The sequence below is a fragment of the Lagenorhynchus albirostris genome, chromosome 7 (assembly GCF_949774975.1).
Source record: "Lagenorhynchus albirostris chromosome 7, mLagAlb1.1, whole genome shotgun sequence".
NCBI classification, from domain to species: Eukaryota; Metazoa; Chordata; class Mammalia; order Artiodactyla; family Delphinidae; genus Lagenorhynchus; species Lagenorhynchus albirostris.
The window spans coordinates 19,242,405-19,269,182 of NC_083101.1; the positions used below are offsets into that span (position 1 = coordinate 19,242,405).

A 26,778-nucleotide genomic window follows, 5' to 3' on the forward strand; every position below is an offset into this window, starting at 1 on the left:
CATTATTTCCAAGATCCCAGGGCTGTGCTCAGCTCTGCTCCTGGGACTTAGAAAGGTCATATCACAAGAATGTTCATTGGAGAACTTAGCCTCAGTTTAGTCCTCTGTAAAATGGCTACAACCACACCTCAGTGGTTTCTAAATGAGGGTTAATCCTTATAAATTGCAAAGAACTGTACAATTGTCAAGTCTTGGTATCATTTAATAAAAGGAACTACAAAGCAAAGATACGAAAAATTGCTAAACATCAAAACTTAAAAGAGGGTGTATTCCAAGCTGTGAAACCACCCTCACTTCCTTAGACGTCAGCTATGGTGCTAACTAACGTTCTTGAATGAAACCAAATGGCAGCTCTACAGCTCTGGGCCCTGTCCCTGAATGAAAGAACAATTGTTTCCATCAAGTCGTAACCTAATCACAGATCACCACATTCTCCATCCTAAAGGCTTGGCTGGGACATAAACTAGGGACTGAGTTTTCATGGATGAGGAACTGGGGAAGGATCGCTGATGAGCAAGATACTTAACCGTTTCTGGGTTTCTCCTGTGCTCTTTCCTCAACAGCCATGGGCTCCCCGAAGGAAATCGTTTTCTCAGACATCACTGAAAACTCAGCCACTGTCAGCTGGAAGGCACCCACTACCCAGGTGGAGAGCTTCCGGGTTACCTCTGTACCCACTGCAGGAGGTAGGGCACTTGGGGAGGGGAGAGGGAGGACGATCTGGAGGGTTTGGGTGGAACAGTGAAGAGACCCTGATAATCCCATCCTCCCAAACATCATGGCCAAAGAAAACTGCTTCTTTATAGTTGAGATCATCTGGATAGACTTCATTTGTAGAGTCCTATGAGACCCTTGGAAGAAACTATTTTGTGAAGGGTCATGTTATGAAGATCGTTGCCAGGCTCATAGTCTTAAAGTTCTATGAGCTGTAGATCCCCAATAATGTTTTCACACAATGACAGAAGACTCTAAATCCATTGGCCTTTTTCTCTTTGAACGCACTCATCTGCAAAGCTGGTCTTAACCTGGATATAGGTGAGGTGTTAACTCTTGGTCCCAAAATCTGTCTGTCTCAGCGCAGGATGGGAAGCTGTGACTTAGCAGAGTTGGGAGTTCTAGTTCAGACCACACCGGCTATAAAAGAGACCAAGGGGGTGGGGGGAGCATAGTCAAATATGTCTAAAGACATTCTGGGAGGTAGTGAGCTCCCTGTTAGTGGAAGTGTATACAAAGATGATAGTTGATAACCTCTTCAGAGAAATGCGGTAGCATCTCTGTGGGCAGTTTGGCCAGCTGATATACACACTCCTCACCAGCCCCCAAGTTCTAAGAAATATAAACTTTGGACTTTTTCATAAATGTAAGAGTACAAGCTTGACCATGACCATTTTCTTCAATAATAGAATCTCTGCTAGTAAGGGATGAGTCTATATATTCTTTAGCTAATACAATGGATTAAATATATCAGATATACTTGCTATACTTGCTATATATAGCAAGCTTCCCATATTCTTTGTGGGAAAAATAGGTAAATAAAATTTGTGCAACATGGCCAGCTCTCTACTGAATGGAAACTTGCCATTTTTAGCACATTGTGACCTCACGGTTTTTCCTCCCCTGGCTCAGTTTTTGGCATCTTCATGGATGGAAAAAACATTATACAAAAAGTAAAAACCTCTTCTCTTATGCCAGAGGGTAGGAGCAACTGAGAAGTCAAGAAAAGTGTGTTGGATAAAGATATAGTTTCACTGCCAAATCGGATACACCCATTCTTGAGACAACCGTGAGTAACTTTCAGTGAGGTTCACCTTTCGCCGTCTTGCTTTTACTGTGTTCCAGGTACACCCTCAGTGGTAACTGTGGCTGGGACCAAGACTCAGACCAGGCTGCTGAGACTGTTACCTGGAGTGGAGTACCTCGTCAGCGTCACCGCCCTGAAGGGCTTTGAAGAAAGCACGCCTGTCTCGGGGATGCTCACCACAGGTATTTTTCTCACCTTCAGCATTATTTCTCATGATTCAGAAGGTAGAAAAGAAGTTTTTTTTTTTTAGGAAATTCTCGGGGAAAGTGGGCTGGATTTGGCGCACCAGCAGTCTCATTTCTGGTCCGTCCGTAGCCTCTTCTGAGCTGCATCCTCAACCTCCCTGGGCCACCGTTTCCCAGGGTATTGTGGGGAAAAATAGCACAAGCTGGGGAGTCATGCTGACCTGGTGGAAATCCCACGTCCTGCCGCTTCTAGATACATGAGCTGTCAGTTAATTTCTCGAGGGTCTAGTTCCCTACTCTGTAAAATGGGTGCAGTTCTGCTTCCTTTGCAGGAAGCTGTAAGAATCACGTGGAACTGTATATGTAAAGCGTCTGCAAATATAAAACATGACTGTCCACATTAATCTACTTCCTTCCCTTCCCCGATAGTGCCAGGACCAGTGTGAGGAACCCCCCAAGCAGGTGCTTCACGCAGACACTCTAAAGTAACTACTCTGGATCCGGCAGCTACTGTATTTCAGGCCCTGTTACTAAACCCTTCACGTGTCAACCCTATAGCTATTATCCTTCCCATTTTACAGACGAAACAACTGAGACCTGGGGAGATTAAATGCCTTGGGCAAGTCCATATAACTAGTAAATGCTGAAAGCAAATTTGAACTTAGGTCAGTCTGACTACAAACTCTGTATTCTTCTAAAATAAAGGATGATTTTCCCGTTACAACCTGATTTGTACAACACACTGTAAGGAAGCAAAAATAATGAATTGCATTGAAGGAGAATGAAGTGGAAAATTTCTCTTCAGGCAGCCATGTTCCTAAACAATTTATCCTTTGATATATGAGCAATTATCCAGCCTAATCCGTTAAAGGATCTAAAGAATGGGCCTCACAGGAAAGTTTAAAAATATCCTAATAGTCTTAAAAGGGTTGCTAATATGCAATTAAAACCTCCTGACTGAACCCAGAGTTCTGCACACTCTGCCACACAGACCCTCGTTTCCCCCCTAGAAATCTTTCATTCACGGGTTCTCCATGGCAACTGGTTGCAAAGTCTGGATCTGTTTCCTCCGGAGGCCACGTTGTCCTCATCCGTTAAAGGAGATTCTGTACGTGAAAGATGAGACAGGAAGGACCTCAGAGTGGACGGGGTGGGTCCCAAATCACTCTACCACCTCCTGACTCTCAGGCCAGTCACTTCATCTCTTGGGGCCCAGACACCTCATCTGTAAAATGAGCTGATGATGGCTGCCGCACCCCCCACCCTCCCAGGGCTGTCGTCCTGGAGAATTGAGTCATAAATGTGAACAAAAGCGGGAACCAGTCATATTTAGGTTGGTTTCTAAGAAAGGGGATGTTGGGTTGTAGCAGTGGTGAATTAAAAGGGCCAAGGCTCTAGGACTATCCATCTTTCCTCAGTACAAGTCATTTGGAAATCATATTGAAAACTCCAAATAGCTTTAATAGTCATGTTAATAACAACTGCAATTATTGAGTGCTGCCCCTAACACAGTTCACACACATCCTCTAGTTCAGCAGTCCCCAACCTTTTGGGCACCAGGGACGGGTTTCGTGGAAGACAGTTTTTCCATGGATGGCGGTGGGAATGGTTCAGGCGGTGATGCGAGCGATGGGGAGCGATGGGCAGCGGCAGATGAAGCTTCGCTCGCTCGCCCACCACTCGCCTCCTGCTGGGCAGCTCGGGTCCTAACAGGCCGCGGACCCGTACTGGAGTCCAGGGGCAGTGTAGACAGCAGAGCAGCTGTGGTCTGATGTCCTACCCCATGACTGCCCATCCCTTCAACACATCACCATCTTTCCTTGCAGCTCTGGATGGCCCATCTGGCCTGGTGACAGCCAACATCACCGACTCAGAAGCCTTGGCCACGTGGCAGCCGGCCATCGCCCCTGTGGACAATTATGTCATCTCCTACACAGGGGAGAGAGGTAAGGTCGTGTCCAAGACCCTCCCCACCCTGAGGAGTGTCTGTCCTGCTGTAAACTCTTCCCGTTCTCCCTTCCTTGTGCCACACTTGGTGCATGGTAGCAAAAATACATGGGTAGACAGGAGAGTCCAGCAACGTCCCTGTGGCTCTCGACTTGCCCCCTCAGAACAGACTCATGGGCTGGGACTGGGGCTGGGTGGGTGGCTGTGGAGGCACCGGTTCAGGCGGTGGCAAGAGAGGTCCTACCCATATCCCCTGCTTGTTGTCAAGTGAACGAGCATCAGAACCATGGTTGTATCACGGGAGGCCAGCAGGTCATTTAAGGAAAAGCAGAGGGTGCATCTCCAGCCTCTTCCTCCTCTCCTGCTAGTTTCTCTGCCGTCAGAGTGAGTCACCCTCTCCAGGCAGCAGCTCTCACCTCTTACAAAGAAGGAGTCCAGAATCTGAAATCTTAAACAGACTATTTCAGGTAGCTCTGGGGAGCCCAGGCTTCTTGGATGCCACAGACAAGGCCCGTTAGAGCAGACCTGATTGAGAAATCAGAAATTATTTTTCCTTGTCTTTGCAACCATCTGTGCTAATTTACTCAGTTGGAGATTAAACACTTGTTTGGGGCACCAGCAAATCAAGGCTACCAGAAGGTAAAATTAAATACAAATAAGAGAGAAGGAAAGATTCCTTTTCAATGAACAAATCCATACTTTTGTCATGAGCTAGACTAGAAAAAATATTTTGTTATTTTAATCTCAAAGTATATGTGAGTTTCATATTCTATGGTTCAGTATTGTTCTACTTTCAGTAACAATACGAGAGGGCACCATAAGCTGTGCTGGGGCCTCTGAAAATCTTAATCCAGCCCGGGCAACCACTTACGAGAGCTCCTTGTGAGGACAGAGCAAAGATGGGGTGGGGCTAGAGAGATGCTTGGGTTTATTCTTTCTACTTCTCTATTTTTAAATATTCCCTGTGAGCAAACTCTTCCAAGTCAGGGGAGATGATGTTGTCTCACCTAAAATAAATCAGAGTATAGTTCGTGGGAATCATGGAAATTGTGGATGCAAGTGTAGAAATTCCCTAGAGTCCAGACGTGTGTGTGAGGCTGGGGGTGTGGGCTCATGACTGATGAACAGAGTGACCAGCTCATTCCACTCTGCCCTGGACCTTCCCAGTTTTAGCCTTAAAAGTCCCATGCCCTGGGAAACTTCTTAGTCCTTGGCAATTCAGGATAGCTGGTCACCTGTGATTAAGAAGTAAGCACATATACCCTGGGCACCATGGTTTGGGGTCCACTGTTGGTCCTGACCCAGTGGGACTGAGAGCCCGTAATCAGGCTCTGGTGTGTCTACGCCACCTGATTTTTGTGATGCCCCAGCCTAATGATTTGACATCTGGCAAATAAAAGGACATGAGAGTAAGTGACAAAAAAGGGGAGGGCAAGCAATGGGACAAATTAAATTTGAGTAGCCCAAGTCTTAGAGATGTTACCTGCAGCTCTCCTGTAACTGGGTCCTGTGCCTCAGCTGCAACACTGTCCCAGTGGCACCATGTGCAAAAGTCTCCTGACCCCCAGGGCCCCTTCCTTCTGACTTGGTGCCTGGAAAACTCCAGTACCGTACGATAAATCCTCTGTATATGAAGTGATTGCTCAAGAGAGAGAGACAGGAGTGTGAGTCATCTCAGAAAACAAACCTGCTTTTCTGTACGGTCACTGAAAGTTTCTACGTTAGAAGGTGTGTGTGCTCTTGGCCAAGTCCGCTGATGGCCCAGACAGCGGACTGGTAACTGCCACGGTGTGTATATTTCCTGTTTAGAGCCAGAAATTACCCGCAAGGTGTCCGGGAACACGGTGGAGTATGCGCTGACCAACCTCGAGCCTGCCACGGAATACACGCTGAGGATCTTTGCAGAGAAGGGGCCCCAAAAGAGCTCAACTATCACCACCAAGTTCATGACAGGTACAAAGACATCGAGAGCTGGATGATGCCCACCCACAGCCTCTATCTTTAACAGTATCCCTCTCCAACTCTTATTTCCCCAGTCAGCTCCCTGTAATGTGATGACGTCAGCATCAGCTAAAGTCACCGGTGCCACTCCGTCAAGACCTTAAGAAACACACCATTTCCTTTTGCACTGAAATGACCTTGCTCTCCCCATGGACTAGGAAATGATTTTCAGAGGAGGGCTTTATAAGTGGAAAACCAGTCCCCGCTGACCCTAAACCCAGTATTTAATGATCCATGGTCTAGGCAGGGAAATATTTTGAAGAGAAAGATTTTAAAGGCAAGTTTTCCTAGATGTCCACTGGGCTTTTATACACTGAGATCTTTTTAAAAACTGCAGGAAGCAGAGGAACAGAGGCCATGTCCTCCGAGTAGGGGCAAGCACCACTACCAGCATTCAGCTGTCCTCTTCTTCAGAAACAAGGGGGCTTCTGATTACGTTCATGGCTGTGTCTTTCTTCCCAAATCCAACTAAAGCCAGTCAATATCCCGTTGGGCTCAGGAAAACGTGGCCCTTGGGATGAGATGAACCACAGAGAATGGACGCCTTTGGAGGTCACCTGGCTCAACCTCTTCATTTACAGATGGGGAAGGTTTTGCCCAAGGTCATATAAGTCAATGGTAGGGAAAGGACTTGAACCCAGCCCTCCTGATACCCAGCTGGGGACTTTGTCCTACACCTGCTGACTTATCTGATATTAAATTCTTATCTTCTCCAGACCTCGATTCTCCAAGAGACTTCACTGCTACCGAGGTTCAGTCGGAAACTGCCGTTCTCACCTGGAGACCTCCCCGGGCATCTGTCACTGGTTACCTGTTGGTGTATGAATCTGTGGACGGTACAACCAAGGTATCTTGAAGTATATAAAAAACTCCCCACTGCTGGTCGAAACATTTACGGGATCCTCAAAGGAGGGAAGAATTATCTGCATGCTGTTTCTCCTCTCCCAGTGCAACTGGGGAGCTGGAAAAAAATTAGTAGGAACTGGACACCATGCCAGACCTTCTGAATCATAAGCTGCAGCCTCCCTGTCTCATTTTAACCAGACTCCAGTTTTGACAGCCAGCCAGGGTCAAGAACCACTGCTCACAAGACTTGAGGACGTTTTAGGAGCTGGACTCTTTGTCCTTAAATGTTTTATTGAGCAAAGGCCAAAAGCTTCTTCTGCATCTTTGCCATTTATCTCACAGACGGCATCATTCCATTATATAATGAAATATATATCACCATGTTCTTATGACATCAACTGTTTACAGCAATTTTTATTTCTATTCCCTACCCATGATTTTTTTCTTCTACTTTTTAATTTGAAATAACTTTAGACCATCACACAAGCGAAAGAAATTTTCTAACCTTTACCTTCTAAAGTTGTTTTTGACTTTTTAATTTTGGCCACCATCCTGTATACTTCCAAGATCTTCTACTTCTTTTCTGCACATTGATCTTTTGCTAGCATATCGTTTGCATTTCCTGTTATCTTCTTCTCTTTATCTCTAAGAATATATGTTCTTGGCATTTTTCTTCCACAGCCTACATAGTGTTTCCTCCAAGGTCTCTTTTCTGGTTTGCTGCCGTTTGGTTTGGTTTGGGTCTCCATCTTTCATGTTGGAGACTTCCACCTAATGCCTGTTGGTCGTTTTGTACCGGAGCCAAGAATGAAATAGCCGATTGGGAGGTCTAGTTGCACAGACAGGTCTTGCCAACTATGGGGCTCGCTGTAGAGTGACTGGGCAAATACCCAGCAGTTTTCTTGGGGGACTCCCAAGCATCAGGACTGTAAACTATTTCTCTCGAGCTCATCAGTCTCCTTGGAGGATCCTCTACCTCCTTCGAAGCAGGCTGCCAGAAGCCTTGCTGGAGAAGGAGCCTGGGCTCCCACTGCGTACACACCTTCACCTTCACTTCTCCTGTTTCCAGCGCAGCACCCGAGCCTCCCTTGCAGCTGGGCCTGATGGATTTGAATCCAGAGTCTCCCCTCTGGCTCAGCCTCTCCAGGGGGGAAACCTCAGCCTCTCATCTGGGCTGGGAAGAACAGTCACCCAGACTGTTGGGGGCTGGAGAGAGCTGGGGATCTGTTTATTATACAAAGTTTTAAACAAACCTTTGTTCAGCCATGCCCCACACTGGCCTTCAAAGCATCTCTGCTTTCGCATACATTTCATTCCTGAACTTGCCGGGCTCTGCAGCATTGTGGCTGCACCCACTAGTTAGTTAGCTCCTGGCTTTCTCCATTCTGTCACTTCAGCTGTCACTCCACCACTCCACACTTTCCACTGATCAAGATTCTGGTGACATCAAGTACCTGTCTCCTCTGCCATTTCCCTCATCCTTGTGAATTTATACTTTATATCTCCTTTACTTTCATTTTAGTGGGTATCAGAAGCAAGTAGAGATAAACTGTCTTGTTCAATATGCCACGTTTAACCAGGAGTGGACACACATCTCTAGTTACCATTACGGTCCTTCTTGGAGTCGCTGTAACAATGAACTAACTCACTGTGTGAACAGAGGCAAGTCCCTCGCCTTCTCTGGATGTCAGTGTTCACATCTGTAAAATGAGTGCACTGAACTCCCCAGTCTCTAAGGGCCCTTCCTGGTCAGGCATCCTAGGATTCACTGTTTACCTGAACTCATGAGTCTCATTTCGATCTACCCTGATTGCCTAGAAAATAACTTTGAACAGCAGCTTAGAAAGCTGATAGGTAATTTTATCCCCAAGTAATTCAAGGAACCCAGCTTTGTACCTGATTCTTCCCCAAGGACTAGACCTGGGGGCCACACAAAGGTCACTGGGTCACTGGTATCAAATAGGCACTCACCCGGGTTTACTTCCCTGCATGACCAGTCCCCAGCTTAATCTGTTTCCCTCAAGAAAGTCAACCTGGTAGAGGAGGAAAGAGTCCTGGACAGCACGTTAGGAGACAGGATGCAAGACCGTCCTCTGCCACCATTATGGAGTGAGTGCAAGTCTTTTAGCTTCTTTGAAACTACTCACACCTCCAACACCCACCCCCTCAAACCCTGCCGCACTGGAAAAGTCAGGATAACTTCACCTTCCCGGTTGTGAGGATGCCGAACAACCTTCCAGGGGCCTCCACGCTGGTTCATTACTGCCTAAACCCAGTGGGCTGTGTTTGCTTTACCAGGACTGCAGGTTGCATTCCCATCGCTGACACCAGGGTCTTCTGCTAACAGGGGACTTTACAGGCACTGGAAGGTAAAAAGAGGATGTGAAAAGAGGGCGGATCTCCTGCAGAACTGAAACCGATCCCCCTCGTCTGGACAGCAGCACAGTGACCAGTCACCAACAGCAGGTGTAGTTAGCGTAGGTCTACAGCAGCTGTACACATCTGCCTCTCCTGGACATCTCTGTTCTAGAAAAGAGACATGCTGGGTCAGCCTGCGCTGTCGTCATGCCGTGCCTCCTGAGCAGCTGTAATCATCTCCTGACTCAAGAGACCCCCGGAGTGACTATGCGTCAGAATCATCCAGGGAGCTTCTTAAATATGCACCTGGTCAGGCTCCACTTCTGGCTCTTATGATCCAGTCGTTCTAGGATGAAGCCCAGGCACTGTTTTATTTTAAAGCTTCCCAGAGATCTATGAAAAAGAGCCATATTAGGGACCACTGACTTAACTGGTCTCAAAGTCTAAACCTTTGCCCTTTGTGTGATTCATCTTCCTACCAGATGAAGCTGAGATCATGGCATTCCCTTTTTCAAAAAACTTTCAGAAACCTCCATTCCTTATCATGATAAGCTTCAAATTCCATAGCTTGGCACTTAAGGCCCTTTGTAATCTGGTCTTTGCCCACCTCTTCCACGGCTTCCCTAACTGAAGTGTGGCTGAGGTAGGTCGCTGCCTCCTCATATTACTTGAGTTTGCTCTGCCCCTTCTGGCCCCAGGAGCTTTGCTCACGCTGCACTCTCCCCATGTCTGAAGCCCTGAAGTGAGCATGGAGCCTGGCACGGAGTGGGACTCAGCGGATTCTTGTTGAATGAAGAAATTAACGGATGGGTGAATAAGTGAATGCATCATCTGTACTCTGAGGATTTATGTGGCCAAAAGCTATTATATTTTTCTTCTGCCCTTAGGAGGTTGTTGTGGATCCAGACACCACCTCTTATAGCCTGGCAGAGCTGAGCCCATCCACCCACTACATGGCCAAGATCCAGGCACTGAATGGGCCCCTGAGAAGCAAGATCATCAAGACTACCTTCACCACAAGTAAGGGGCTCCGGAGGAGACTGAACCAACCCTCCACTTCTCCTCTAACTGCTACTTTAAATGTTTCCATCAAATTTCTGAAAAGAATCAATTCCCCGCTATTACCGGAAAAGCTAGAGCAATGTGGATGCAGGAGGTTACAGGCCTCGTGGTGAAAGGGAAGGAGGGCCAGCAGTGAGAACAGCTGGATTCATTCCCCATCTCCACCATTTGCTCTGCGTGACTGAGGAAAGTTACTGCCATTCTACGAGCCTCAGTTTCTTCATCTGTATAATGGGGTTAATAACTATCCCTTCTTCATAAGGACCGTGTGAGAATCTCTGTATTGTATTTGAACTCCCAGCCCAGTGGGTAGCCATTGTCAAGGCTCATTATAAGCTCAGTGTTCTCCTTCAGGCATTTACAAAGCCTGTTCATATTCAGAATCACCAACAGTCCTCCCACGAAGCGGGTACGTTGGGCCAGGATAATCATGCCCAGTTTTCTGGTGGGAAAACAGAGGCTCCCAGAGACTAAATGACCTGCTCAGGGTTACACCATGAGTTGGAGTCAGATCTGGGTTCAGGTGTCCCAGGACCAGGGAACCACCTCCACACCCGGCCACTAGGTCTCCTCTGCAGGTGGCAAATGGGCAAGCGCTCCATTGGTGAAGAGGAAGCATGCTTCTCTGAGGAAGGGAGGAGGGGGTCTTTGAACCTGGGTAAATGGAGTGTATCCCGGCGCTGTCTCCCGCCCTTCGCACTTCACTCTAGTTACTCTACACACACCTGCTGAGGGAGGGGAAGGGGCAAAAGCACCTCTTTGCCAGATCTCACGGCACGTGTTAGGAGCACAAAAAATACGAGTGTGCCCTAAAGATGCTCCCAGACTAGGGCTGTGAAACAGACAAGAAAACTGCTAACGAAACAACCTCAGGTGAAGGTAAAGTACAGTGAGGAGGTCGGACCAGAACAAAGAGCTGCCACTACCGTCAGTTCTCAAGCCCACCTGCTAAGCACAGCCCCAAGATCATTCACTGCTATCGAGTTTTTAATTTTTGCACCACATTATACACGTGGAAGTGCCCCAGGCATGCTTGTGGTAGCCCTCTCAGGTCCCCGGGCTCAGAAGGCAAGGCAGTGGCAAGTTCAGGGCTTAGAACCCTTGTCTTTGGCTTCAGGATCCTCTGAAGAGCCTGAGATGCATCCAGCCTGGCAGAGGGTCCTCACCCACAGTGAGCCACCAGCCGGGTGCTAGAGACCCAGCCATCCTGGCCAGCACCTGGGTGTTCATTGGGTGCTACCTGACACATGGCCCTCACAGCGGTTCAGCTCTCCTCCCACTGATATCACTGGTGGCTTCCATCAGTATAAGAGACTGAACTGGGTCCCTTTTATCCGTAACCTCTAAGCCTCACCGCACCCCCCGCAAAATAGCTTTAATCCCCATCTTGCGCGTGAGAGAATAGAGCCTCAGAGAGGTGGGGCTGCTTGCCCAGAGGCGTCTAGTCAGTGAGCACTCGAGCTGCGACCTGAAAGCCCCTGCCCCAGTCCCGCTCTGAGAGAGCCACTCTTTCTTCTCATCCCGCAGCTGGAGTCCTGTACCCATTCCCCAGGGACTGCTCCCAAGCCATGCTGAATGGAGACACGACCTCTGGCGTCTACACCGTTTATCTGAACAACGACAAGACCCAAAAGCAGGAAGTCTTCTGTGACATGACCTCTGACGGGGGTGGATGGATCGTGAGTATCATGGAGACAGACTCCAGAGCTCTCCGGCAGGGGGATGGGGGCAGAGGAGAGGCCGCGGTCCTCCCCGTGCCCTCCGACGCTAATGTGCAGGAGCTCTCCAAGACAGCGCCTGTCACATGGAGACACTCAGGGATTCTCTCTCAAAGTAATGGGAAAGCAGCTTAGCCTAAAAACCAGCTCCCCTGTTTCCCCGTCATTTATCTCATTTGATCCTCAAAAAACTCTGTGATCTATACATGGCAGTGGTCATCGAGCCCCTTACGTTTATGACTTAACGTTGGCCATCTACCAGGCACTGTGCGAAGGGTTTTACATGAATTATTTCCATCCCATTGCCATATGAGCTGGGTAGTATTCTTTTTAATTATTAAACTTTCTTTCTTAGAGCAGTTTTAGATGGGCAGCAAAGTGGAGCAGAAGGTTCGCTGAGGTCCCGTGTGCCTCCTGCCCCCACAGGCAAGCCTCCTCCACTGTCCGCAGCCCACACCAGAGGGGTTCGTGTGTTACACGTGACGAACCTACACCGGCACATCACAGTCACCCAAAGCTGGGTGGTGGTCTTACTAATCTGTATGTTTCGGGTGAGAACACTGAGACTCAGAGAGGGGAGGCGACGTGCACTGAGTCACGTGGCGAACTAGTGAGGACAGAGGTGGGGACGGGTGCTTTTCCTACAGTGGATGTTTCTTCCTCTCAGAAAGAGGTCTTCTCTTTCCTTCCATAGCTTAAGCGCACCCAGATTCATTGGTTATGTTTATAGGTGTTCCTGAGACGCAAAAATGGACGTGAAGATTTCTATCGAAACTGGAAGGCCTACACTGCTGGATTTGGGGACCTAAAAGAAGAATTCTGGCTTGGTAATACAGCCTGCGTGTTTGTGTCCCAAATGTCCATTTCTGTCCTCGTCATCTGTCCTAACCCACAGCGAACTGTGGGAGAGGAAATGGGTTACGAGGAAACAATAGCTCTGGTGGGCGACACAGGGTGTCAAATTCTCTATGGAAAGACTTTAAATTCTCTGGGTCATTAAAAATAAAAATCCAGCCAAAGGAGAGCCACTAGCCAGGCCTAGCCTAGCCTCAAGTCAATCACTGGGCCATTTAGAGAATTATCCTCACTGATGTCCTTCACTGCTTCCATCCTATGCTAAGTCCCTCAGGGCCACAACCTCTAAGTCTCATAGCACCCCACAAGGTACAAAATTCCTATCTTGCACGCACCTGGGAAAACAGAGCCTCAGAGAGGTTACGCTGCTGGCCATATCTAGCCAATCAAGAGCTGAGCTGCAGTGTGAACTCTCCCAAGCCAACACGACAATGCCATCACCCATCCATCCATCCACGCAGCCCACACTGCCACAAGCGACCGGCACAGGGCGCCGTCCTACGTTCCAGCACCCAGGCCAGGGAATGTCCGTCCCTGTCCTCCATCGCCTTTCACTTGTAAGGAGCTGTAGAGTTTAAAAGGTGCGCGCTCCACCTTATCTCCTTTATCTTCATAATACGTTAGGCGGTTGGCAGGGCAAAGATGTCAACACAATTTTAGCTGAGGCCCAGAAACCGTATATATCTCACCTGGTGTCGCAGCAGCGAAGAGCAAACCAAGCTGCAAGCCCAGGCGCGACGCAAACCTCTTTCGAGCACACACGGCCGCTGCTCTTACGGGGTGCGTAGGAATGAGGGCCTCGGTCACTGCGCTTCTTAGGCAACCCCTTGCCTGTCGTCCACAGGGCTGGACACCCTGAACAAAATCACAGCCCAAGGGCAGTACGAGCTCCGGGTGGACCTGCGGGACCACGGGCAGTCAGCCTACGCCGTCTACGACAAGTTCAGCGTGGGAGACGCCCGGACTCGCTACCGGCTGAAGGTGGAGGGGTACAGCGGGACAGCAGGTATGGACAGACATCCTCAGAGCCCAGGGAACCGCAAAAGCTTCTCGGGTTTTCAGCCAGCTCCTCCACTCCTCATTCCTTCCTTCATGGGTCCATCTGTTTATCGACAAATAATTGAATCCCTACTAGGTGCCAACCAGCAGAACTACAGTTGAACAAGGTTGGGTAGATATTCTGGTCACCAAAACATAGAGTAGGTTGGGAATTAGGACAATCAGGACGGACTTGTAGCTATTGTCACTCAAAATATGTCTTTTTCTTAGCCATGTTTAGAGATCTGTTTTAGACTGAGAAAAAAGCAGTCTCTTGGGAGCCTTAATACTCATCTACTGCTGTGCTTCTCAATTTGTGACACACATATGACCCACTGGGGGAGCCTGTTAGTGTGCTGACACAGTATGTCCAGGGTGAAATCAAGATGCTGCATTTCTGCTGAGTTCCCACATGATGCCACTGTTGGTGGCTTTGCTGGTCTGTGGCCTGTACTTTGAGTAGCAGACAGTCCACTCCATCACCCAGCTGGAGGAATCTCTTCTAAGACATTCCTGCCACGTGGCCTTCCAGCCTCGGCCTGCACACCCCCATGACCAGGAGCTCACCACCTCTCCAGCAGTCCTTCACTCCTTGACTGGCGCATAACCTGGTTTGGGTTTTGAAGGTTTCTTTGCCTTGAAATGGCCTTTGTGTGGTTTTCTGACACCACATCACAGGAGAAACAAATAAGGAAACGATATGCATTCAGGCCCACCAGGTAGCAGCTTCTTTTGCAGATACTTCATATCATTACCCTCTTTTAGGTCTCACCAAAAAAAAAAAAATTATATATATATATATCTCCAGGTGATATTGCTATTACACAGATGAGGAAACTGAGGCTCAGAGAACAGCTGTAAGAGCCTGTGGACGGTGGGCCCACGGTACAAGCCTGGCTGCTGACGAGTATTCTTGGTAACAAGGGGGATCAGGTGTAAGACCGTGACCACGCCATGTCACCCCTTGCCCACTTTGGGGTGGTTTTCAGTTACGTTTATTGAAACAGAAGAGACAGATGCTGTAGCACATTCCCAACCTCTCAGCCCTGAAAGAATGCATCCATAATGGGAAAAGCCTCCACGCAAGATTTGCCAAAAGCCAGGCTCAACCTAATGAAAGACAGAGCTCTTTAGAGATCAGTCTGGTGGAAATGAAGACAGAGACGCAGGGGTGAAAACTGTTTTCATTCTTGCATCCCTCAAAGAATTCTGACATTTTATTACCTGGCAATAAATACGTCTTTTGTTGAGATGGCTTCAGGCAAGGAGGATACTGTTACAGGGCAAGCACAGGCACCGAGGGGCGGGAAGGTGGCCTCCACCCACCTCTTTCTGTATTTCCAACAGAAAATGAGCCATGTTATGCCCCTGCACTGAGCTAACCCTTGGGGCTACATCCTCCTGTGCATATCGATGGCAAGCAGCCCCTCCACAGGAAAGCATCTTGTTTCATCAATATCTAGCTGCCATCCTCATGCTCTTGATAGCTTCATCAGTTACCAAGGCACCCGAGTCCCTCTGACAACTTGCTCCAAAATATCAGGATAGAATGCCTTGATGTCTTGAAATCTTTCTGCACTGCATTGACCAGGGCTGGGAGTGAGGGGACACAGAAAGAAATGGCACTTAAATGCTCCTAAAATTCAATATATTCAATTGCAAACTAGATTCCCATATAGCACTATATATACATGGACTTTTTGTCTAAGAATCAGGGAAAACTGGTCCCATAAACACTTTGAAAAATAACTGTACGATATACAAGCTATTCGGTGACATCTAAAACCCGAAAGGTTTGATTATAAGTATGGCTCTGTAGGCTGAGACTCAAGATAGACTGTCTCAGGATAGCTCTGGAAAACCAGCATGGCAGAGTGGAAAACTAAACTCATACTAGAACTTGATAAATATTAGATGGGTGAGTGAATAAGTGAGTGAATGTGAATTAATGAATAAATAGACAATAAATAAATAAATGCACGAAAAGAATTGTTTTAAAGTATGGCTCTGAATACTTGCATTTGAGGGGAAAGCACACCATTACTGAATACAAATTTCCCACCTTACTCTCTGAGTTCCTTTACGTACAGTGAATGCAAACACAATCATAAAAATAGCAACAATCGGGCTTCCCTGGTGGCGCAGTGGTTGAGAGTCCTCCTGCTGATGCAGGGGACACGGGTTCGTGCCCCAGTCCGGGAAGATCCCACATGCCGCAGAGCGGCTGGGCCCGTGAGCCAAGGCCGCTGAGCCTGCACGTCCGGAGCCTGTGCTCCGCAACGGGAGAGGCCACAACTGTGAGAGGCCCGCGTACCGCAAAAAAAAAAAATATAGCGACAATCATGACCGTTTGCACACCACACTACCTGTTTAGTGTACACCTTCGTATCTATTGCTCCAACAGCCCTCTGAGGTGGATCAAATCAATGTGCTAGTTCCATTCTACAGATAGCAAAACTGAGGTTCAGCAAGAGGCTTGACCTGTGCAGGGTCACAGCTAAGAGTGAAAGAGATGGGATTGGAGCTAGATCCTCCAAAGCCACCTGTACCTTCTACCTTCTACCACTTTATGCTGCTTCTATCAGAAACGAGGCTCGGGGATGACACTCATGCCCTATCCAGGCCCACGCTGGATCCTAATTCGGGGTCCAGTGTTTGAGGCCGGCCCACCCCAGGGCCCTTCAGTCGTCACCCTGGCGCTGCCCTTCACAGCCCACAGGGAGCTCCAGCTGGGCTCTCAGTCTGTGCTTTCTCTCTCCCAGGTGACTCCATGGCCTACCACAACGGCAGATCCTTCTCCACCTTTGACAAGGACACAGACTCGGCCATCACCAACTGTGCCCTGTCCTACAAGGGGGCTTTCTGGTACAAGAACTGCCACCGCGTCAACCTGATGGGGAGATACGGGGACAATAACCACAGTCAGGTGAGCAGACAGCGAGGCCCCGGGCAGGGCTGAGGTCAGCAGGCCAGGAGGGAGAAATCCCCATGAGACCGCAGGCCAGGAGAGATCACAGAGATAGCATGTCTTAACCCACAAAGATCCCAAGGAGAACCACTGGTCAGGGAGACACCAAGCGTAGCCAGCTTTCCTTAAATTAAGTCTTTGTCTGAACCCCAGAAGGAAACAGATGAAAGTAGAGGCCGTCTAGGTGAACCAGGTGTGATGCAGGCCCAGGGTGCTGCTTCCCCACCCTGGCGTAGAGGCACCTCCAGCACCCCAAGAACATCTCAGAGCAAAGACCACAGATTTTAAGTCCCTTCCTTTTCTGATTCCTAAGATCGAGGCCCAGAAAAAGGTGACTTCCCTGAGGTCACAGAGCAAAGCTGGAGGCAGAGTCAAACCTTCCAGCTCTCCAAATTTCCCTGCACCACACAGGATGCTGTGACACAATTTCTGCAATCATAGAAACGGATGTTTTAGATTCCCTGTGGAGATAAGTGAGCAAAACCAAATTCAACCACTGTCTCACACTGAGTCCTGCCTGCACGAGTAGGTGCCTGAAAAGTGGGCAAAGTCTAGTGGGCCCAGCTTCTTAACCACAATGGTCCTTCTCAGCGGCCATCCCTGCTCCAGGGAGGAAGGACGGGTATTCACCCAGACTGATCACCCTGGGCTGGGCCTCAGCAAGTCTTACCCAGTCTGCAACCTGGGATCCCTTTGTAAAAAGGCAAAGGTACAAATAACACCAAACAGCCCCAGGAATTCTGATGGGTGGTCCCGGGCGGGATGCAGCACTCGTCATCTTGCTTATTTACACTTTTGTTGTTGGTTTTTTTTGTTTTTGTTTTTACCTGCTGCTCTCTGCTATTAATGATTTTGATACATGTGTTCATGTTGATTTGACTACCAGCAAATGATTGTCGTGACCTTAAGTGCAGACCTTACCTTGACATAATTTCTGACACTTTTCAAAGCATTCTCACCTTGTCTCCCATGTGCATCACTTTTACTCTGTAAGGGGACCAGGACATGGCTTTTCATGCCTATTTTACAGAGGAGGGAAGACTTGAAGGACACCTCTGGACACCAGTCCTGTGTTTTCTCCATCTTATCATGTGGCCTCAATAACACATCCACTCTGAGAGCTACTGTATTGCCTTTATCTCCTTGTCCCCTAACACCAGTGTAACACAAAGTCCTTCGGGAGGGGGAGAAAAAGCTACATGCCAAAAGGAAACTTCTTTTTCCATCCAATTTTGGAAGAAGGAGATGACGTTAAAGACCACAGAACAATTATGGGAGTTCAGTCCCAGCTCTGGCTCTGTGTGGCCTCTGTGAAGTCACTTTCCCCCTCTGCCTTCAGTTTCCACCATAGTACGAGGAGGGCTTGCTTCCAGCTCTGAACCTCTATCAGAGGGGAGAACGAGGGCAGAGGAAGGCAGCACAAGGACCAGGTTGAGTAATTACAGACACATTTGCCCATAAAATGAGTCAGCACTTCTCAAACCCCATCCCCCTGTCAGATATAGGGACTGTCCAATACCAGTCAATGCCAAAAAATTACAATCAAACAAAACATCGATATTTTCCCTAATTTCACCAGCCATTATCTCCTCTGTGGACATGTTCCCTCCCAGCCCTATGAAGCTTAAAGAGAAGAGGTGTCAGTGCGCAGGGTGGAGGCCTTATAGGAGGACTCTCTGAAGCTGACCCCCACGCCTAGTAGGACAAGGGGTCTGTGGGATTCCATGGGCAGAGTCTACCATCTGTAGACTTTGCTAAAGAGTCAGACCTGGAAGTAGGAGGCCCGGAAGCAAATACAGTCTTTCCTTGAGGAAAATCTTTGGCCAAAATTCCGAGAATATCTCTCCCTTCTTGAGATTGGGGAAGAGTATTTACGGAGCACCTATGATGTTTCCAGCACTGTGGCAGCTCCTTTACTGACCCATTTAATCTTCACAGCATCCTGCCAAGGTTAGCATTATTGGGCCTTAAGAAAAAAATAATGAAACTGAGGCCCAGAATGTTTTGATAACTTGTTCATTTATATCTCTCAAGTAAGAGCACTAAGATTTAACCTTATATGTCAGGTTGCAAAACTTGTGTCCATGTATATGCTCTTTGTGCCGTTCCATAGGAACCCCTATTAAAACACTCCCTAGGAATCCTGTGAAGTGTAGACACCCCTGCATATAGCTACTCAATTCTGTAAGCTCCAATCATGATCCGAATTCCTGCAGCACCCAGTCCTAATGACGGTAAGTTTCATCAGCCACCACTGTATTTCAAGATGGCAGATCAAAGCTCAGTGCAAACTCAGGTGACTTCTGCCTAAAGTAAAAAAAACTGAGTCTGAGTCAGCCAGCCCCTCTGAAAGTTTTCACTACACAGATCAACAAACGGATCGGCAAGAGACAGCTGGGAACTACCAAACGGTCTAGTTGAAACGGAACTCGTCTTGTTCCGTCAACGAGACAGCGATGGTCGGTGAACACCTTGCCTGGTGGAAACCAATCTGAACGTCTTCTCTTTTTCACAGGGTGTTAACTGGTTCCACTGGAAGGGCCACGAATATTCAATCCAGTTTGCTGAGATGAAGCTGAGACCCAGCAACTTCCGAAACCTCGAAGGCAGGCGCAAACGGGCATAAATTCTGGGGACAACTGGGGGAGAGAAGAGTAGGGCCCAGAGAACGAAAATAATGTTACCAAAGCATCGATGTGAGCAGTCTGACCATTAAGCCACACCTGGGCATTTGGCAGGAGCTAAAGTTGACCATGGATCACCCAGGCCGGCGGCAGCAGCGCTGGCCTCACCCACTCTGCGATGACTTCCCTTCACACCAAAGACCACAGTGTCCAACAGGTTTCCATTTTGTTGTTTGATTCAGCAAAAGTCTTCCAGTGACAGCATCCCAATGATTTTCCTTCTCTTGGGTGGCTCCGGGAATGAGAGCGGGGTAGGCTGTACAGTGGTAGTTTGTTTTAGAACCAGCTATATTTTACACAAAGCTGTATAATTAATTATCATTATTTTTGTTAGCAGTGATTCAATGTGTGTCTTGAAGCTGTCCCTTTTTTTACATTTCAGAAAAGCAATACTGTTTCGATTTTAAGGATATGATTAATGTTATTAATATAATAATGATGATGATGATGTAAACTAAGGATTTTTAAACAGATCTTCCTTTCCAAAACACATCTGGACAGTACCTGATTGTATTATTTTTTTTGTTTAATAAAAGCACAAGTACTTTTAAATTTGGCCATTGGTTTTCCTTTCATTGTCGAGCCTGGATTCCAAAGCCACCAAATTCCACCAATATATTTGAGCAAAGGAGGGATGTTGGAAGGGAGAGGAAAGGAGGGATGATGGCCAAGCAGGAGGGGAAGAAGGAAAGGGAGACTACAGGCTGGGAGAGAGGAACACAGTTTTGAACAAAGCTGTATAAGTTTGGGAAAAGCTTACAACTTAAGATACAGCTTCCGGCTCAACACTTCCAAGACTAACAGTTTATCGTTTTAAAAGGCACTTTTAGGGCTTCCCTGGTGGCGCAGTGGTTGAGAGTCCGCCTGTCGATGCAGGGGACACGGGTTCGTGCCCCGGTCCGGGAGGATCCCACATGCCACGGAGCGGCTGGGCCCGTGAGCCATGGCCGCTGAGCCTGCGCGTCCGGAGCCTGTGCTCTGCAACGGGAGAGGCCACAACAGTGGGAGGCCCGCGTAGTGCAAAAAACAAAACAAAACCAAAAAGGCACTTTTATACCCATTTTCTAATGCAGTCTCCTAAAAGTTCTATGACATAGATGAGGTGACAATTGTTATCGTGCAAGGGTTAAGGTCCCCAGAGGCAGACTGCCTGTGTTCAAACCTTGGCTCCACCATTCCTTAGCTCCCTAACCTTTCTGTGCCTCAGTTTTCCCGTCAGAAAAATGGGGATACACAGACTTCTTAATTTCAGAGCATTTCTGTGGAAAATAAATGATATCATCCCCATGAGGCCCTTCGCATGGTGCGTGGCAGATATCAAGTGCTCATCAGCATGGGCTGTCGCTACTCTCACTTGATATATGGTGGACTGGGGGGCGTCATAGGATGGAATGACTTGCCCGTGGCTATCTCCCCAGTTAATAACAGAACTGGGATTTAAACTCAGGCCTTCTGGCCCCAGGGTTCTTTCTCTCCCCCAAGCCTCTGGTGAAAATCTCTCCTTCCCTGAGTGTATGTGTGCCGCGGTGCAGAATGAGGGGTGTGGGAGGCTACCTGACTCCTTCCTCAGGCTCCCACAACCGTGCAATCTTAGAGAGAAAGTCTGTTAGGAATGTCTCCTTGTCCCCTGCTCAGCGTCCCCCAAAAGGAAGAGAGCCTGTGTCGCCCAGTCTGGTCCGACTACATCTAGTGATGAAGGGAACTCACTGCCCGGAAAAGCAGACCTGTTTGTACTCAGAGAATGTGAGTCAGGACCGCACATTATACATTTGTCTTTTAAAACAAGGATGGTGGTGGGCGTTCCAATCCTCAGTTCATTCTCTTGGGGATTTTCAACAAATCGACTTATTTAATGAAAATGTTTGGGCTGATGACCTCACTCAGACGGAACGCGATGGCTCCGAAACAAGGATCAGAGGAACTCGTGGCTCCAGCCAGATCCTTTGCTGCTGAGCTCATCCTGCTTTAATAACTGCAGGCGTGTTATATACGCAATCCGCTGCTCCAGGTCATAAGACTCGTTGCCTACAATCCAGCCATAGCAACACTGGCCTTGCTGTGTAAACTCAAACAAACTGGCTCCCTGCAACAACCAAGCCTTAAGTGAGGGGCTTAACCCCCTACTGGCTGCTGACGTGGGAGCCCCCGAGCCCCAACGTAACCGCTCCCGACAGAGACAGATGTCACTAAGCGGGTAAGGTATTCCCCAGAAGCCACACAAGAATCGAAGTCTCTTGGTGAAGATGCCGCATCAAACAACAGTCCTTAATCATGGCCTTCAGGAGATCGCGGACACCTCCACATGGAGACTGGGTAGGCAGAAGGCCCGAGGCCATGGCATTCAAAACCACCACAGTGGGTTTCAGACTGTCTACGCTCCACAAGTTCTGGTCAGAAGTGTGGGCTCGGTATTCCTCAAACACATCTTTCAGTGGCTGGCTCTGTGGCTTTGTTCAAGCACCCTCCTGCATCTTGAAAGGTCTTGTGAAATTCTACTCGACCCTCAAGGTCCAAGCCCACTGCCACCTCCATGATGCACTCTGTAGCTCTCCACTGAAAGTGCGTTTCCAGGGTGTTTGGTCCCCCCTTTGCCCCTCCCCTATCTGCTCTGCTCCCCTCTCCGTGCTCTGTATCCTTAAGACCACCCTTTATGAATTAGACCAATGGACTCCCATGCCCCCAGGCTTCCAGCAGGCAGCACAGGGACATGAAAGGGAAGAGACTGATGGAGATGGAGCGGGGGGTGAGTCGGGGAACCCCTTTTCCAGCTCCATCTCTACAGCATCATGGTGGGAGGGCCATCATGGTGGGAGAGTTTCCCTCAGAGGAGTTACAGTGCCTGTCAACTGACTGTCTCCACACAACTGCTCCCCCCTACTTGCCCCTTCAGGCCAGGGGTGGTCTCTGCACATCAGCTGCTACTAGACCTGGGGAACCGTGCTGGCCTTTGTGGTTCTCCTCCAGCCTGCCCACCCCTTTGGAAATAGGCCCTCTAGTTAAACTTTTCTCAGGGACCCTGACAGGCGTGCCCATTCTCGGGGATACCCAGGCACTAGGCACCACTGTTACAGTTGCCTGCTGACCTTATCCCATCAGTTCTGCTCATGCCTTTCTCCCTGTAGTACACGTTGGTCATTTATTGGCTTCCCTGCATCCCAACTCCTTTCTGCTTTTGGAGAATTTCCCATTGGGTGAGGGCCCTTCCTCCCACGACGGAAGCCACAAGGGAAAATACTCTTTCCTCTTCCCCATGGTAGCCGGGCTTGGGCACACAACTTGAGCTTGGTCTGCTGGATACCTGTGGAGGGACTTCTAAACTTCAGCAAGGAATGCAGACCAAAGAGCCTCTGAGGCTGCTTCCCCACACCCACCATCACAGCATCTACCCACATAGCCCCATCCTTTGCGACTACCATCCAACCCACCTGCTCCCTTTCTCGGCCTGCCCCTCCCAAGCCTTTCTCCTTCCCACCGCACCTCGCCAACTCCGGAGTGTCCAGGGGGCTCCCTGTGGGCTGTGCTGAGTGGCTCTCTTCTCCCAATATTCTCATTTCCCTTTGCATTTGAAAGTCAGGCATGAGTAACCCCCATGTGCCCAGCATTAAGTGAACAAGCCTGCCCTCATGCAGCCTCCACACCGGGGAGAGGATGGCAATGTGAGTTACACATTCACAGCAGACAAGCGGATGTATAACTGCAGACTGAAGGTATGCTCTGGAAGCGAATACGAGACGCTAGGAGAACATCTAACGAGGACCTGACCAGGATAGCTTCCCTGAGGAAGAGCACATGAATTGGGAGTCTAGGTGGTAAATAGGAGTTCACCAGTGATCGAGGCAGAGGAGGCAGAGGGCAGAACGTTTTTAGAGGCCCCGAGGCTGCTAGCCTGCTCAGAAAGAAAGTCAGAGGCTCAGGAGAAAGAGAGGCTGCAGTGGCAACAGGAACCCTGTTCTGCAGGTTCTTCTGGTCCAGAATGAGGATTTTAATCTTTTTCCTAAATGCAATGGGAAGCAACTTAGGAATTTTGAGCAGAGAAGTATTATGCTCATGTCTGGTTTTGTTTTGTTTTTTTAAAATCTTTTTGAGAATGAAATAATGCCATTTGCAGCAACATGGATGGACCTAGAGGTTATCATACTAAGTGAAGTAAACCAGACAGAGAAAGACAAATATCATATAATATCGCTTACATGTGGAATCTAAAATAAATAAATAAAGATACAAATGAACTTATTTTCAAAACACAAAGAGACTCACAGACATAGAAAACAAACTGATGGTTACAAAAGGGGAAACGGGGGTGGAGGGAGGGATAAATTAGGAGGTTGGGATTATCATATACATTCTACTATATATAAAATAGGCAACCAACAAGGCCCTACTGTATAGCACAGGGAACTCTGCTCAATATTTTGTAATAACCTATAAGGTAAAAGAAACTGAAAAAGAATATATATGTAAATGAATGAATACAGGAATGAATCGCTGTGCTGTACATCTGAAACTAACAAAATATTGTAACTCAACTATACTTCAATTAAAAAAGAAAACCACCTTTTTCTTGCAATTTGTCTTTGGGCCGGGAGGTACAGATGGGAAAGAGCCGTAAGGAGGTCACTGCAGGAGTCCAGTTGAAAGGTGACTGAGTTTACATCTGTGGTCCTGGAGATGGAGCACACAGCTCTGAGAGACGTTTAGAAGGTAAAACCCATAGGGCTTGAGGTCTCAGAGAGCTTCTCCATGTCTACACCCCATTTTTGAGCTGCTCTCAATTCCTACGGGAGATTTTCCCTGTCGTCTCAATTAAGCCAGACTAATGAGGGATGTGGGGAGCTGAAGTCAAGCCTCCATTAGCTTCCAGAACAGGGGGGGCTACAGGGTGCCGAGGAGCGCTAGGCTCTTCAGAATTTGGGTAGGGTGAGCAGGAGAATCGGGGAGGCCCTGGAGGTTACTGTGGCGATGCCAGGGAGGCTGTGGCTGGACACCAAGGGTGACGGTGGTGCAGGGCCTGGCCTTGAAGGCTTTGCATCCTCTGAGCGCAGCTGAGAGCTGGAGATATTTAGGCCAGGAGACACCAGCGTTGCCCTTTAGAAAGCTCACGCCTGCACTAGAGAGGCATCTGCCTGTGCACCTGTGTCCTCTGGCCCGTGGGGTGCTGCACTCCTCACACATGCGTCTTGCCAGGATTTGGGCTGGTGTGGTGTATTAGTGGCCAGCACAGGGCTCATTCCCTCGTCCTCCTCCCTCCCCAGAGAGCCCTGCAAAAGAATTTAGAGCTTGGAAGGGAAGCAGGGAAAAGCTGTCCTCTTGAGAATCGCTCCAACCCCACCAAGACTGGAAAATACATCTCAAGATGCTTCAGAAAGAAAACACACACACACACAGGCAAAATAAGTAGCTCCCACGTTAGCCCAGTACATTTGCAGTTACAGGCAAAGAAGTTGTGTATCAGAGCAATGAGATGACTTCCCCAAGTTCACCGGCCCTGAAATGCCAGAGCTGGGACTAAAACCTAGGTCCACTGACCCCCCGGGCTGCAGCACCTTGAGGATCACCCATCCATCCGCAGATCTATTCCTGCACCCACTTTTCTGTTCAGCACACACGGAACACCTGCCATTTGCTGGCTCCCTCACAACACTCACAGTCTGCAAAGCTGATGTGATCATACCAACTTCTTTAAGTAATTGTGTTTGTAGTCAGAGCCAAGCTCGAATTCCAAGTTTTCCAATTACTGAATGATCTGGGTCTAGTCACTTAATTTTTCTGAGCATCCCTAAAAATGAGAATGAAGAGGACCTATGCTGATGAGAATCTGTGATGATTTAAAAGAGAATATGGGAAGCGCCTGGCCTTGAGAAAATGCTAGCGCAGATCTGTCTTTGACGTTGAAAGACCTTTGTCCAAAGCCGAGCGTCCGGGTGAAATACTGAGGTCAACCAGCAGGTGGCAGCCTACCCCGGCTTTAGGAGAGCACATCCTTGCGGATGTGTTGACGGAACGAGGGGCTCCCAGGCTCAGACACTTTCAGGAAAACACCTTCTCTACTGTCACTCTAATCCCTCTTTTGAGGAGGGGCTGACACCCAGCCCAGGGCAGCAGGGCATGGCAAGCACCTCTTCTGCTCTTTCCTCCCCCTCTGCTACACAAAGCCTCCTGTCAACAACCACAAACCCTCTTGCTTATCACCTCTTACAAATGTACGCTGTGTGGGGAGGGGAGGACAGAGTGGGGACAGGGAAGGAGGGTTTCTGGCCCACGTATCCAGTCCCCACTCAGATTCTGCAAGGACCCCTGGCGAGGACCCCCCTTGCTCCACTGTATTGATGTCCCGTCACCAATTCACTTTCGCCTGCTAACCCCGATTGCTGCTTGTGAAGGCCAAGCTCACACATTTTCTCCTGTCCTATGTCTGTTCCTTTGGCTTGTCCCTGGCCCCGCAGCAACAAGACCTCTGTCCTCCTTGCCAATCGCTTCTCTCTGCAGACAGAGTGAGGCACGTCTAGAATTGGGGGTTGGTTCCTATTGCCATTGGTCGCTGTTGTTTTCCTTTCCCTTCACCTCTAAAGCCTGGTTTAGATGCCGATCCCTCCAGATTATCCTGAGCAGCTTGGACAGCATTGAAAATGAAGCCAAGGACCCTCTGTCCCCCAGAGCCATCCTCCTGAAATGCTGAGTTGTGTCATCTCATTCCGCTGCTTAAAGGCCTCCAAAGCTCACCTTCCGGCTTAGAGCAAAGCCAAGGTGTCACAGTGGCCTTTGAAGCCCCGAGTGATCTGTGCCCTGCTGCTTCCCTGACCTCAACCCCTCTCTCATGATGCGCTAACACACTGGCCTCCTGCCGTTCTTCAAACCCAGCAAGCACTCTCCCACTGCAGACCCTTGGCCTGTAGCACTCCGCCACGCCAACCTCCCCCCTATGCATGGCTCACTTGTTCATGTTCTTCAGGTGTCCTCCCAATGTCACCTTCTCAATGAGCCCTTCCCTCACCTCCTGCGTAAACACACACTCGCATACTCACATGTGCAAAAACACATGCACACATGCCTTCCCATCCCCAGTACTCTTCTTTATTTTTCTCCATAGCACATAATTTCACCGGACAGACATACTACTGGCTTACTTAATTGCGTGTATGTTTTCCAGAAATCAAGCTCCGTGACAACAGGGACTTTAAATGCGTCTCCCCTCTGCACCTAGAATGGAGCCTGTTCTGTTTTTCTCAGTCATTACATGTTTACGGAATACATGATCAGACCTGAGAGGAGAGGTCTATTAGCCTCACCTTATTTTTCTATTCAATTCACTGAGTAT

At 48.6% G+C, this 26,778-nt stretch overlaps 1 protein-coding gene across 6 annotated transcripts in view; it reads left to right on the forward strand.

Moving 5' to 3' along the window:
• TNC (tenascin C) overlaps nt 1-20,015 on the forward strand; it is a 93,974-nt gene extending 73,959 nt beyond the window's left edge. For all 6 annotated transcript variants that reach the window (XM_060154523.1, XM_060154517.1, XM_060154518.1 and 3 more), the window contains 11 exons: nt 564-686; nt 1,840-1,983; nt 3,813-3,932; nt 5,743-5,886; nt 6,651-6,781; nt 10,026-10,158; nt 11,728-11,879; nt 12,649-12,745; nt 13,618-13,779; nt 16,574-16,737; nt 19,295-20,015. In XM_060154523.1, the coding sequence (XP_060010506.1) occupies nt 564-686; nt 1,840-1,983; nt 3,813-3,932; nt 5,743-5,886; nt 6,651-6,781; nt 10,026-10,158; nt 11,728-11,879; nt 12,649-12,745; nt 13,618-13,779; nt 16,574-16,737; nt 19,295-19,405 (1,481 nt within the window). In that variant the 3' untranslated portion in view covers nt 19,406-20,015. The remainder of the gene's footprint in view (nt 1-563; nt 687-1,839; nt 1,984-3,812; nt 3,933-5,742; nt 5,887-6,650; nt 6,782-10,025; nt 10,159-11,727; nt 11,880-12,648; nt 12,746-13,617; nt 13,780-16,573; nt 16,738-19,294) is intronic.
• The last annotated feature ends 6,763 nt before the right edge of the window (nt 20,016-26,778 follow it).